Raw genomic sequence first — 13,875 nt, 5'->3', positions numbered from 1 at the left:
TCCTACTGAGTGGGTGAGACCTGAGATGTCAAGTAGCATGTTACCAGCAGGTAGGGACAAGCCTAGCCCCATGTGATTCTGCGCCCAGTTGCAGCTCCCCTCCACCCCAAGCCATGGAATCCTTGGTGAGACATACTCAAGCTTCCCCCTCCCTGATTATTTTCTTCTGATTCTCTCTTCTCCCCTTCCAGTGTTATGAGGCAGCTACCTGGTTCAGCTAGAAAGCCCAGTACGGAGTCAGGAAAGCTCAATTCAAATTCTGTCTCAGACACTCCATTTTTCCATCAGCTGCTCTTTTTTAGTTTCTAGGAACATCATGTATGCTCTAGGATAAACTTATCACCTGAAATCTCAACAGCACGGAAATTAATCCAGCTCTGATATTCAATACCTCAGCACTCTCAATGGCCTTGGGGGGGAGGCTGGCTGAACATAAACTTCTCTCAAAGTCTCCCATTATATAGAGGGCTCTGTCTTTTCCAGTTAACTTCATTTTCTATCAGTTCCTCTGCTTGGTTTCAATTCCTTAACCCAAGGTCACACAGCATATACTAGTCAATAGCCACTAAACATTTATTGAGATCCTATGTGACTACTATATGCTGTGTGACCTTGGGTTAAGTCATTTGTTTGTCTCAGTTTCTTTAACTGTAAGATAGGGATGGATGTTAATAGCACCTATCCTCTAAGGTTGCTGGAGGGAGCAAAAGACAAATCTGGAAAGTGCTTAACACGGTACCTGATATATTCTTGTAGTTTAGTCATTTTTTAGACATCTTTGACTCTTTGTGACCCCTTTTGAGGTTTTCTTGGCAAAGATACTGAAGTGGTTTGCCATTTCCTTCCCTGCTCATTTATAGGGTGCTAAGTGACTTGACCAGCATCTGAGGCCAAATTTGGGACCAACACTCTATCCACTGAGCCACTCTATCCATTGCACTGGTATTATAGTAGATTCTTAATAAATGCTTCTTTCCTTTCAGGCATGAAGGTGAGGAGGAGGGAACGCTAATTCCTCCATTTGTCTAGTTATCTAGAGGGTTTGGAGGGGGGGTGGTGCGGATGATGGTGTGAGAAAGGTTGTGGAGGATGTCAACTTTCTGAACCTGGAATCATACAAGGGCTGAGTTCAGTTTCTATTGGAGATTTTTTTTTAAGTCATAAATGCTTTAAGGCAACACATACAGAAAGAGAAAGAGTTTATTTTGACTACATAAAATTAAAAAGCTTTTGCAAAGGCAAAATGATTCAACCACTTCAGAAAACAATTTGGAATTATGATAGATACCAAACTTCTCATGATCCTGGATCCATGATCCAAAAGTCTTACTGTTAGGCAAGTCAATAGAAACTAAGAAAAATAAAGATCCTATATATACTAAAATATTCACAGAAGCAATAAACCAGAATGTCGACTGATTGCACAGTGGCTGAATAAGCTGTGGTAAATGATTATAATGAAGTTTTATTGAACAGAAAGGAACAAACGAGGACCCAAATAATAATAACAGCTAATAATGACTAACATTTACATGGTACTCACTATGTGCCAGGAACTGTGCTAAGTGCTTTACAATTATTATTCTCATTTTATCTTTACAACAACCCTGGAAAGTAGGTTATTATCCCCATTTTACAGACAAGGAAACTGAGGCAAACAGAGGCTAAGTGGCTTGCCCAAGGTCACAGAGATAGTGGCTGTGGCTGGATTTGTACTCATGTCTTCTTGACTCAAGACCCAGCACTATCCACTGTACCACCTAGCTGCTCTTGTAAAATCATGTATCACAGATTTATAGCTGGAAGAGATATTAGAGGTTATGCAGTCCAATCCTCTCATTTTATAGATGAGATAACAGGACCAAAGAATTTAAGTGATTTGCTGAGGGACATCAAGTTAGCAAACTTCTGAGGCAGGTTTCAAATCCAGGACTACCAGTTTATCCATAACCATGAACCATGGGAACATTTGTAAGAAATAATGCACAATAATCAAGTAATGGAAAACCAAAAAAAAAAAACCAACACACATTTTCAATAACACAACTGAAAAGAACACTAAAACACAGCTGAACACTGTGTAGATGAAGTAATCAATCTTGTCCCTGAGACAGAGATGAGGCGATACTGGAGGGAAGGGGACCTATAGGTATAGAATATTGCATAGGGTGTCAAGTATGTAATCATATCTCTTTGTTTGGCTTACTTATTTTCTTTGTTAAAAAAGAAAAGGATGGGAGAGAGGGAGATGTCTGAAAATGATTGTGATGTAAACATAAAAGGTATTAATATAACCTTTTAAAAAAGGGAAAATGTAAAACTAAGACTGAATTTTAATAAAGTACTTTTAATAAGCCAGCATATAGATCTAGGATCTAAAAGTACAGCAGTATAATATTTACCACAATAGATACCTAAGCTTAAGGAAAAATTATTTGCTTAGTATTGTGAGTTAGGTATGTGCTTTTATCAAAAGTTATCTTTTTCCTCTAAAATATTATTTCATAAAGGATTACTGAAAACTAATCTTGTTTTAATTACTGAGGCAACAATTTTTTTCCTCGTAAGAGGCTAATTCAGTTTTATAATGGCAAAAGGATGGATGCACCTTTTTTGCAACTGTTTTCTTTTTCTCATTTCCTTGTAATCTACTTTCTATCCCAACTTTTCTACTTAAAAGCCTCCAAATCACTTTAACAAACCTTAACCTCATAATCACCAATCTTTTTCCTTCACAAAGTCCTACTACAGTCATTCACTGTGGCACAGAGGTAATCCTGGTTTCTCAAAGACTATGCTACCCATAAGTTCTGGAAGGTTCTATTATGCTAAAAAGATTCGGAACACTGGTCCTGGCAACAGACTGAATCTGGTTTCCGAAGACCTACCTAGCTAAGTAAATTAGGGTTCATCAACAGTAAGTTGGCCACTCATTGATTAACATTTTGGCTATGGCAACCTATGAAACAAATAAAAATTCAATATGGCCCTATCATGTGAAATCCCCTTCTACTTTTTCAGTGAAAGTGTCAGAATGGTGCAAAAATGGGAAGAGAGTGTTAAAAATCAGTATTAGGACCATTTATAAACTTTAGTTTGACTGATATTCTAAATGTGAGATCCTTGTCCAACAAGTAAATCTATTGCTAGATCAATCAATAAACATTTATTAACACCAGACTATGGGCCAGGTACTGTGCTAAGTTATGCTGCAGATACAAAAAGACAGTCCTTATCCTCCAGAAGCTTTCAATCTAATAGGAGAAACAACATGAAAAAAAAAAAGTACAAAGCAAGCAAAGAAGTAGGGGTTAGGAAAGTCTTCCTATAGAAGGTGAGATCTTTGTTGGGACTTAAAGGAAGCCAGGAAGGTCAGCAGTCATAGCAGAGGAAGAAGAATATTCTAGGCATGGGTGACAGCCAGAGAAAATGTCTGGAGCTGAGAGATGCAGTGTTTAGCTTGTAGAAAAACCACAAGACCAGTGTCACTGAATTGAAAAGTACACGTTAGGCAGTCAGGTGTAAGAAGGCCAGAAAGCTAGGAAGGGGTAAGGTTACAAAGGGCTTTGAATGCCACTTTGTATTTGCTCCTAAAGGCAAGAGGAAGCCGCTGGAATTTATTGAGAATGTGTGGAGGGAAGTGACATGAGTAGACTCAGGTTTTAGGAAAATTACTTCAGTGGCTGAATGAAGAATGGATTGGAGTAGGGAGACACTTGAGGCAGGCAGACTTACCTGCAAACTATTGCAATAATACAGGAATGAGGTGATAAGGGCTTGTCCTAGAGTACTGACAGTGTTGGAGGAGAGAAGGGGGTATATTTGAGAGATGTCGGAAAGGTGATATTGACAAGCCTTGGCAACAGCTTGGATATGAAGTGTTAAAGACTCTGAGGTTGCAAGCTTAATAGCAAAGTCAGGAGGGGGAAAGATAATGAGTTCTGTTTTGGACATAATGAGTTTAAGATGTCTATTGGACACCCAGTTCCACATGTCTAAAAGTCAGTCGGAGATTCAAGATTGGAAGTCAGCAGAAAGATTGGGGCAAGACAGACAGATTAATGTGGAAATGTTTTACATGACTTCACATGTATAATTGATATTATACTGCTTGCCTTCTCACTGGGTGTGTGAAGGATGGAAAGGGAGAGAATTTGGAACACAAGATTTTTTAAATGAGTATTAAAAATACTTTTTAAAAGAGAATCATCAGTACAGAGATGGTAATCAAATCCATGGGACCTGATGAGATCATCAAGTAAAGTAGTAAAGTAAAGGGACCAGGATCAAACCCTGAAAGACACCTATAGTTAGCAGTACTTGATATGTTTGCTATAAAGAAAACCAGAAGAAAAGAGGAAGCTGCAGCAAAATGAAAGGATAGGACACAGTTACTCTTTGGAGAAGCAAAAAGAAGGGTTAGAACAGTTGGCTTTACCATACATTCAAAGGCAAGAACAACCAATATTTTACATAATGGTCATCTTGCAACGCTAATGATAAATATTTGTAAAAAGATCCTTGTGGACATAATTGTATGTTATGTACCCTTCATTACTGATTGCTGAGGATGAAAAGAAAGATAAATTCTATTTAGAACTCAGTAAAACTTGTCCAATTAAATCAACATATACTTTGATAATCAATGACTTCGATGCAAAAAGTGGCAAACATGAGGGTGAGAAACACATAGAAAAACATCATTTGGGAAAAAGAAATGAGGTCAAAGACAGACTACACAGAAGCCTCAAGGCTTTGTATCATGAACACTTTCTTTGAGAAGAGCATTAGTAGGGGCTAGTCCTTGCAAGCACCAAATAACATCACAAAAATGAAATATGATATATTTTTAAGACAGGAAAAGACTTGTTACTGATGTGGGAGTTATCCCTGAATCAGCTGTCTTGTACAGTCAGACCAATGACTTGTCAGGACAGAGATCAGAAGAAGTAAAAAGAAAGAATAGTGAAGATAAAGATATGGCATACAACTGAAATCACTCAATTCTGAACTATTTCAAAACAAGTAACAGCAATGAAAAGAATGGAGATTAAAGATCAGAAATGGCAGATGCCAACTACAATATTTTTATATAGTTTAACCTCTACAAATTTACAGCCATGGGATCACAGCACAAAGGTGTCACAATAATAACAATAGCTAGCATTTATGAAGCACCTACTACACAACACGCACCATGCCTTTTTAAGCACTTTACAAATATCTCATTTGATCCTCACAATAACCTTGTGAGGTAGGTGCTATTATTATCCCCCTTTCACAGTGGAGGAAAACTGAGGCAAACAGAGGTGGTGAAGCCTTTGCAGGTCTTTCACCAAATAGAAAATGCTTCAAATGAAAGTAAGAAGCAGCCTGGCAAAGCCCAAGCTTCACCACCAAGAGATGAATTTTTCTTTAAGTCATAGCAACCCAAGTTATGGCACACAAGTCTGAAGAATTAAAGTTGTGAGTAATCCAAAAGGCAAGAATGGGTGTGAGTAGAACACAACAAATTATAAACATGTTATATTACAAATCTATTTACAAAAAAACTGACCAGAACGAACATAAAGGATGTCAAAGGGTTACAGGTTTCAAATGAGAGATGGCCTACTCATAGAACAAGACCTAAAGAAAACTGACAAAAGGGTCAAGTGGTATCCACATGATGTCAAGTGAGCTTTATAAAGGTTTCCAGAATGTTAGAGAGAGACCTTCCTCCCAACCCACCTTGGCCCCACCATGAGGGATTTACAGGATGACAATGGCCAACGGAGGCATCTGCACCACTAGAGGGAGTATCCATAATGAAGATCACAAATCTACTGAAGTACAGAAATAATTCATATACACAGATCATCAATACTTTTATCAGAACTGGTGAAGAAGTTTTAAGAAGACAGGAAAACAGTCCTATTTCTGTCCAAAATGATTTGTTTAGACTTTGTGATTCAGCTTTTATGATTTTAGATAAGTTATTCAACTTCAACTTCTTTGACTTCAGTTTTGTTGTCAGTAAAAAGGGGACTGAAGTAAATTGTCTATTAGGTTTAATATAATTCCTTCCTAAAATACTTTCCTTCCATCAAAGAGCTTTCAACAAGCAGAAATATTTAAAAATTAACTCATTAATCCTGACCAGATCTTGGAAAATATTATCTCTTACCTCCAAATTATAAATATCTGGAAAATTATTTTAATCTATTCAAAGGATTTATATTTTATCCACTATTAAAGGTTAAAATCTGTTCTATGATTCCCTCAGTATTAACAGGATGCCTAAAAATTTGACTGTAAAGTCATGTAAAATTGTGCTTTTAGCCTAATTCTAAAGTAATCCCTGTCATCTGATATATATTATCACACTCTTGACTGTATTTTGAATTTCATATCTAAAATATCATTTTAAAAGTGAAAAAACACATTTTACATAGAATATCCTCTAATTCTAAAGCCAGTTAGTGTAGTACCAAGTCATTTTAAGTGTTCACAATATATCACACCTTTTACAAAATTAAAAGGTAAAAATCAACTAAAGGTCCATGCTCTCAAAATGTTTAGACACATCATTAATCTTTCCTAACTCAATCAATAAAGATTATATATGTACTATGTGCTAAGCATTACCCCAAAGAGAGCTTACCTTTAGCTTTCTAAAAAAAGATTAAAAGGAATCTCTATACTCAGACAAGGAATGAACTTAACTTGGAACCAGAAGCAAAGTCAGGTACATAAAAGTACAGCACAAAGGAATAATATAGGTCTGTCCTCAATCTAAGTGCTATTTGCAAGACAAAGAAGGTGAATTGCAAAGGTATACGATTTTAGGCCAGAGTTTCACAAATCCTGGGCACCAAGTCATCAAGGTGTCTAGAAATCTTACTGTGGTGCTTAGTGGGTTTTTTTGCAGTTTTATCCAGTACTAAGTAAATGTATTTGGTTATTCATGTTCATGCACATTCCTGTTTTACTATCATAAAATCAGAGAGTCTATGATTAGCCACTGCTATGCTGTAGGAGCAAGTGAGAACTCACCTGGAGGCTCGCTTCATCTACTCCAGAGTGTATATTTTTTAATACCTTCCTTCCATCCCCTGCCCCCCCCGAACCCAGCCCCTGAAAACAAGATTAAAAAATAAAGCAAGTATTTTATTAATAATCAATATATCAATCCCATCTAAAAGTATATACAATATTCCACACCCACAGCCTTCCACCCTTGCAAAGTAAGAAATGACTTTACTTAGCTATTCCACTGGGCCAAGCAACTCAGTAGAGGTAACTACTCATGCACCTTGGCTTTCATTACAGGGGCAATGAATTTACAAGGGTAGGTTACTTGGACATTCAGGACTTTTAAAAGGTAAGAGTCACAAATGTGCAGAAAATAGGGCCAAAATTTCAGCGGAACTTGAAAGTCTTCTTCTGTTAGCCATGATATACTAGTCCTCAATCTCTTTCCTTCCTTTCCCCCCAATAAATCATAGTATAATCTTAAGGATATTAAAGTGGTCACTGAATATAGCCTATACATTTCAAGTTTTCTTAACCTGAATATTTTCATAATATTCAAGCAGCAATTAAACAAAGTTCCAGCCAAATGGATAAAAATATACACACGGATTTATTGTGATGTCAGGGAGTGCTACTCCTTTACAGTCATTCTAAGCTTTAACTATATGTATCTGAGAAACTTAAGGTCATTTATGATATGGAGGATGCCTTGAAAGAAACCTACTGAACCTGAAAATAAATGAATTCCATAATATCTAACAATATGCTAAAAGATATACATTGTGGAGAGTAATTCTTCCAAGGTCACTAAGGTGTGTGGTCTGGCTCCAAACCCCAAGGTCACTGTGGTCTCACTCCAGATTGGGCGCTCTTCCACTATATCACCCTACCTCACATTCATCCACTTCCTTCCAGGTTCTTGCTCAAAAAAAAAAAAAATCACAAGGAGGAATCCCTCCCCAAATATTTCATAAGCATCAGTTATCTACTTATAGGACTAAAATTATTCATTTAAAAGGGTCACAAATTAACATTTTAAAGTTACTAGAAGAGATACATGACAACCAAGATGAAAGAGTAAAGTGAAGGAAGGTCTTTTCTACTGGATCAAATAATTTAAAGGATTTACTTAAAAAGTGATTACTTTCTTTATACAAATCTTTTATGTTTAATTCTGAAATGTTATGTTTTAAGGTGTAATCATACTTCCCAAAAGGGAAATGTTTCTGTTAAATGGTACAACTAAATCTGAAACGTTAATTTGCATCACACTTTTCTGGAATATGTCTATTGTATAAAACAAGGTACACTTGTACTACGAAATTTAACAAAGAAAGTTTAATTTGGGAAAAGAAAAAGACTAATACTGGAAAGTGTTAGCATCTAATTTAAAAACGAGAATGTCATCAGCAAGTACTGTGTAGTGAACTCTGAATTGCTAAATGTGATTATGGGTCACCTACAGTTACTGTCAGTTTTGATTTGATATTTATTAACTATGTGTTATGTGTTTACTTGGTACACATTCAGGTAATGCATGTTAATTTTAATATTAGCCCAAGGTAAACAGTCATGAGACTAAGTCTGTCAAGGGACTAAAAAATCCATTCTAAAACCAAATATAGGACGCAATGGAGCTCGGACTACAACCAAAAATCACCTAACAGGCAAAATTAAGCATAATGCTTCAAGGAAAAAATGGCTATTCAATAAAAATAGAAGGATTTCAAGCTTTTATATGAAGACCAGAATTGAACAAAAAATTTAATTTCCAATATCAAAACCAATAAGATGCCTAAAAAGGGCAAAGAAAACATAAGGGAGTTGAACTGTTTACATCCCTACATGGGGAAGATGATACTTGTAATTTGTAAAAATTGTACCACCAATAGTATAGCTAGAAGGTAAAAAAATATATATATTTTATATATAAATATATATAATATATATGTATGTATATATATATACACATAGACAGAGGGTATGGGTATAAGGTCAATTTGAGGGAATGGTATAAAAAAATAATTAAGGGATAAGAAACACTAGACACAGAAGAAAGGGACAAGTAGAATGGGGTAAATTATTTCACCTCAAGAGGTGCAAAAAATCTATTACAGTGAAGGAAAAGATAGGAAGGTGGGGGATTGGCATCACTTGAACCTTACTTTCATCCGTATTGGCTCAAAGATGGAATCATATACACAATCAGTTAAATACAGAAATCTATCTTACCCAATAGGGAAGAGAAAGAAAGGAGATTAAGGAGGGCTGGGGGGGGGAACTGGATCAAACAGAAGAGAGGGCAGACCAAGGGAGGCAGTAGAGAGAAGTAAAACACTCTCAAGGAGGAAAAGGTGAAAAGAGAGGACAAACATGAGGAAAAAACAGAATGGAGGGAAATACACAGTACTCATAACTATGAGTGTGAATGGGATGAACTCTCCCATAAAATGGAAACAGATAGCAGAGAGGATCAAAACCCAGAATGCTACAATAAGTTGTTTATAAGAAACATACTTGAAGCAGAGAGACACACACAGAGTAAAGGAAAGGGGTTGGAGCTGAATCTATCATGCTTCAGCTGAAGTAAAAAAGCAGGGGTAGTAATACTCATCTCAGGTAAAGCAAAAATAGCCCTAACTATAAGAGAAAAGGAAGGATACTTCATCTGCTAAAAGGTACCACAGACAAAGAAATAATATCAATATTAAACATATATGCACCAATCAAGTGGTATAAAGGAGAAGTTAACTAAGTTACAGATTCATGACCAAACCAGAAATAGAGAGCATTAGAAAATGTCAACTAGATAAATGATTATATTAAATTAAAAAGTTTTTGCACAAACAAAACCAATGTAAACAAGATCAGAATGAAAGCAGACTATATCACATAGCGTGCCATCTTGGGAAGGGAAAAATTTAGAACTCAAAATCTTATTAAAGTGAATGAAGACAAAAATTTAAAATAAAAAACAGAAAGCTGAGAAACAATATAGCAAATGTCTCTGATAAAGGCCTCATTTCTCAAATATATACAGAATTGAGTCAAATTTATAATTGAAACCATTTCCGAATTGACAAATGGTCAAAGGATATTGAATAGGCAGGTTTCAAACAAAGAAATCAAAGCCATCTATAAGCACACGAAGAAGTGTTCTAAATCAATTTTAATCAGAGAAATGCAAATTAAAATAACTGAGGTACTACCTCACACCTATCAGATTGGGTAATGTGACAAAAAAGGAAAATGATAAATGATGTGAGAAAATTGGGACACTAATGCACAACTGGTGGAGTTGTGAACTGATCCAACCATTTTGAAGAGCAATTTGGAACAATGCCCAAAAGGCTATAAAACTGAGCATACCCTTGGATTCAGCAATACCAAGCCTAGGTCTGTATCCCAAAGAGACCATAAAAAAGGGGAAAGGACCTACACGTGCAAAAATATCTCTATAGCAGCTCTTTTTTGTGGCGGCAAAATATTGGAAATTGAAGGCATGCCCATCAATCAATTGAGGAATAGCTGAACAAGCTGTGGTATATGAATGTCATGGAATACTTCTGGGCAATAAAAAACGACTAGACAGATTTCAGAAAAATCTGGAAAGACTTGTAGGAACTGAGGCAAAGTGAAATGAACAGAAACAGGAAAACATTGTACACGGTAGCCGCAACACCTTGCTATGAATGACTCAGCTCTTCTCAGCAACACAATGATCCAATACAAGTACAAAGGACTCACAGACTAAAATGCTATCCACATCCAGATAAATAACTAATGGATTCTGAATGCAGATCAAACCATATACTTTTTCACTTTATTCTTTTTGCTATTTTTTCTTTTGATCTGTTTCTTCTTTCACAACTATGACTAATAAAGAAATATGTTTTACCCTACAGCACATGTATAACCTCTATGAAATCACCTATCATTTTAGGAAAAGGGGAAAGGGAAGAGAGAAAAATTTGAAATTCTAAATCTTGTAAAAATGAATACTAAAAAGTCTTGATATGTAATTAGGGAAAAAATAGTATTTAAAAAACAAATAATTCTTGGATGAGCCAGTTATCCTCCAAGGGTTCAAATAAATGGAGCTGTTTAAAAGCTAACTATAGTTTGCTCAAATGTAAACTTTCCACTCAATAATGTCACCTCTCTACCAATTCTATTTTATTATCCCATTCCCTTTAATTACTTAAACACCTAACACAAAGATAAAGAACCTCAAAATACAAATAAAATGCCCCCCAAAAGCAAAGCTGAAGGTCCTTTAACATGGCTATACAGTAAAGAAGTTTGCCAGTTTTATGTCATTTAAAATGGACAAAAGTGAGTACCTGCCCTTGAAACCTCAAAGGCTTCTATTTCTTAAAAAAAAAAGAAAAGGTTCCAGAGTTCAAAGGCTTGGGGCATTTTTTTCCTTTGCATTCTAGAAACACTTTCTGAACACATCACCCCCACTCTCACAACTTTTCCTAGTCAACTTTCAAATACCTCCCAATAATTTCTCCAAAGGTCAAAAACGGAAAAAATAAGTCTCAAAAGTCTTGTTCCAATGAACAATATGGGGTATCTGATCTCTACTCTGTGGGTAGAAGGAAAGTGAACCACGAAAACTGCCAACAACTTTCTGCTCAGTTTTCCTACAAGAAATCCCATCCACACCGATTAACTGTTAACAACGGACATCTCCAGCGTGGTTTACTAGCAGAGATGGGGGCGCTAAGGCAACAAATAGAGCCAAAACAAAAACGCCACCCACCCCCCGTAAGAAGACACACTGGCAGCATTCCAGCCAAACCAGCTTTTCCCTCATTCCCACCCAGGAGGAGCCAACAGAATTCTTGGGCGGGGGAAGAGAAGCAGACCACTCGGGCTTCCTGGCGGAAGTGGAGACGACCCTGGAGAGACTAGACAGAGATGGCACGACCCCCCCTCCCATGTTCCTCACTTATGCCACCCCCTTCCAATACACAAGGTCAACTACGCTCCCTTCCCGGCCCAGCTCGGAGCCCAGTCCAAGTTTCTGGATGCCCACTCCGGGCCTGGGCCAGGCCGGGCTCGAGGCGGCGTCCCCCTCCCCCCGTACGAGGCCTGGGGCGCGGAGGGAGCCCCGCAGCGGGAGCCGAGGGCGGGGGGGCGGCGGCAGAAGGCTCCGGCCCGGCCGGGAAGCGGAGCGATACTCACATCCTTCAATTTCCTCCTGCAGGTCCTCCTGAAGCAGTGAAAGATCTGTGAGGGAGGTGGGGGAGGGGGCGGGAGAGAAGAAAGGGACAAGGTCAGCGCCCCCCGCGGGGAGGGGGCAGACCCCTCCCCTCCCAGTCCCACCCAACCCCCCCAACTGCTACTACCACTACCACCACCACCACCACCTCCCCCGGCCCCGCGCGCCTTCCCCCCAGGGCTCGCCTCAGCCCGGCCCCCTTTTCTCCCGCCCCGTCCCCTCTCCATTGGGACAGGACCCTTCTGGCCGCCTGGCTAATAGGGCGAGAGGCCGGCGGAGCCACCGTGGCCAGGGAGAGCAGGGGGGGGTCCACGTACCCGCCATCTTGCGGTCGCCCCCTCCTCCTCCGTCTCCCGGGGATCCGGGACTACATTGAAGCGGCGCGAGGCAGGGAACCGGTGGACGCGCGCGCACGGGCGGAGAGGCTGGGGGAGGAGGAGGAGGAGGAGGTTGGGGGAGGGGGAAGGGTGGCTAGGGGCCCGCGCGCGCGAGCCCGCGTGCGAGCTCCAGACGGGACGGGACGGGATGGGACGAGACGGGACGGGACGGGACGAGACGACGGGATGGGACGGGATAGCGCGAGGGCGGAGGGGGGTGGGGCGAGAGAAGCAGCGGGGCGGAAGCCTAGGCTTCGGTTCGAGTATCCGCTGCGGTCACGGGGGAACTCTGGTGACAACGCCCCAAAGGCTGGGAGACTGCGAGGACGCGCGCGAGAGGAAGGGGCGCCACTGGACGCTGCCGCGCGTTCACCCCGTCCTCGCCTCTCCTTCCTGCGCGCGCGCACGAAGAGAGGACTGTCTCCCTTTTCTGCCCCCCCTTCCTGTTCCCTCCCCTGCCCTCCCGGACGGACTCACTGAGCGCGCGACCCCGCTCTGTGCCCCCACCCCCTTCCCCCGGCGCGCGCCCGCGCGCGTGCTCGCACACACGCACGCCCGGAGTCGCGCCGGGGCTTAGCGCTAGCTCCAGGAAAGAGGCATACAGCCCGCCGGCCTGCACTAGTGCCCGGCGTGTGCTGCAGGCTGGGGCTTCAGGCGTGGCTCTCCGTCCGGCGCGGCTGCTCCAGCCCCCCCCCGCCCCCCCCCCCGCCCTCCTTTATTTGGTCACCAGCTGGGCCTCTCTCCCAGCCTTCCTCCCCCTGTAGCCCCTCTTGTTCTTGGGTATTCTCTCCGACCTTGCGTGTCACCGGGCCCAGGCAGGCCCTGCTCTGACGGGCCGGGACAGCGACCGGGAAGTCCGTGTGTCCAGGGAGAGCGGCGGAGGACCGGCAGCGCTGCGGCTGAACTCGGCGCCGTGCCCCCGCATCGCGCCCCCGGGCCTCCCCGGGGCAGAGGGGGAGCCAGGGCACCCCAAAGGGGGCGGTGGCCGGTGGGGGGGCCGGGGGCGGACCCAGTTATCACCTAGGTTTAGAGTGATCCATCCAGCAAATATTAATATTAATATCCAGCCTCCTAAAGGCCGAGCGGCCTGCCGAAGCACACCCCGATAAAAGCCGGGGGCTTGCCCGCGGGGAGCTTGGGGTTTACTGTATAGATGCACGCACGGGTAAATACGCCGTGGGTAGAAGGGTGCCTCCCGTGTTTTAGTGCGGCGTTAATCGCTTCCGACCGCACCGGCTCGGAACGCCGTCCGTT

General features: G+C 41.1%; 1 protein-coding gene across 8 annotated transcripts in view; it reads right to left on the bottom strand.

Moving 5' to 3' along the window:
• PPP4R1 (protein phosphatase 4 regulatory subunit 1) overlaps nt 1–13,284 on the bottom strand; it is a 96,365-nt gene extending 83,081 nt beyond the window's left edge. For 6 of the 8 annotated variants that reach the window (XR_011966039.1, XR_011966040.1, XM_072604232.1 and 3 more), the window contains exons 1-3: nt 13,099–13,284; nt 12,562–12,669; nt 12,208–12,252 (exon numbers count right to left, since the gene is read on the bottom strand). Coding sequence is in view for 6 of the 8 variants with exons in the window: in XM_072604232.1 (XP_072460333.1) it covers nt 12,208–12,252; nt 12,562–12,568 (52 nt within the window). In the remaining 2 variants the exon portion in view is untranslated. The other 2 variants (XM_072604238.1, XM_072604233.1) reach the window with 2 other exon arrangements.
• Between the last annotated feature and the right edge of the window lie 591 nt (nt 13,285–13,875).

The sequence above is a fragment of the Notamacropus eugenii genome, chromosome 4, assembly GCF_028372415.1.
Source record: "Notamacropus eugenii isolate mMacEug1 chromosome 4, mMacEug1.pri_v2, whole genome shotgun sequence".
Lineage (NCBI taxonomy): Eukaryota > Metazoa > Chordata > Mammalia > Diprotodontia > Macropodidae > Notamacropus > Notamacropus eugenii.
The sequence above is the reverse complement of the archived record's forward strand: the minus strand, read 5'-3'. Positions and strand labels throughout refer to the sequence as shown.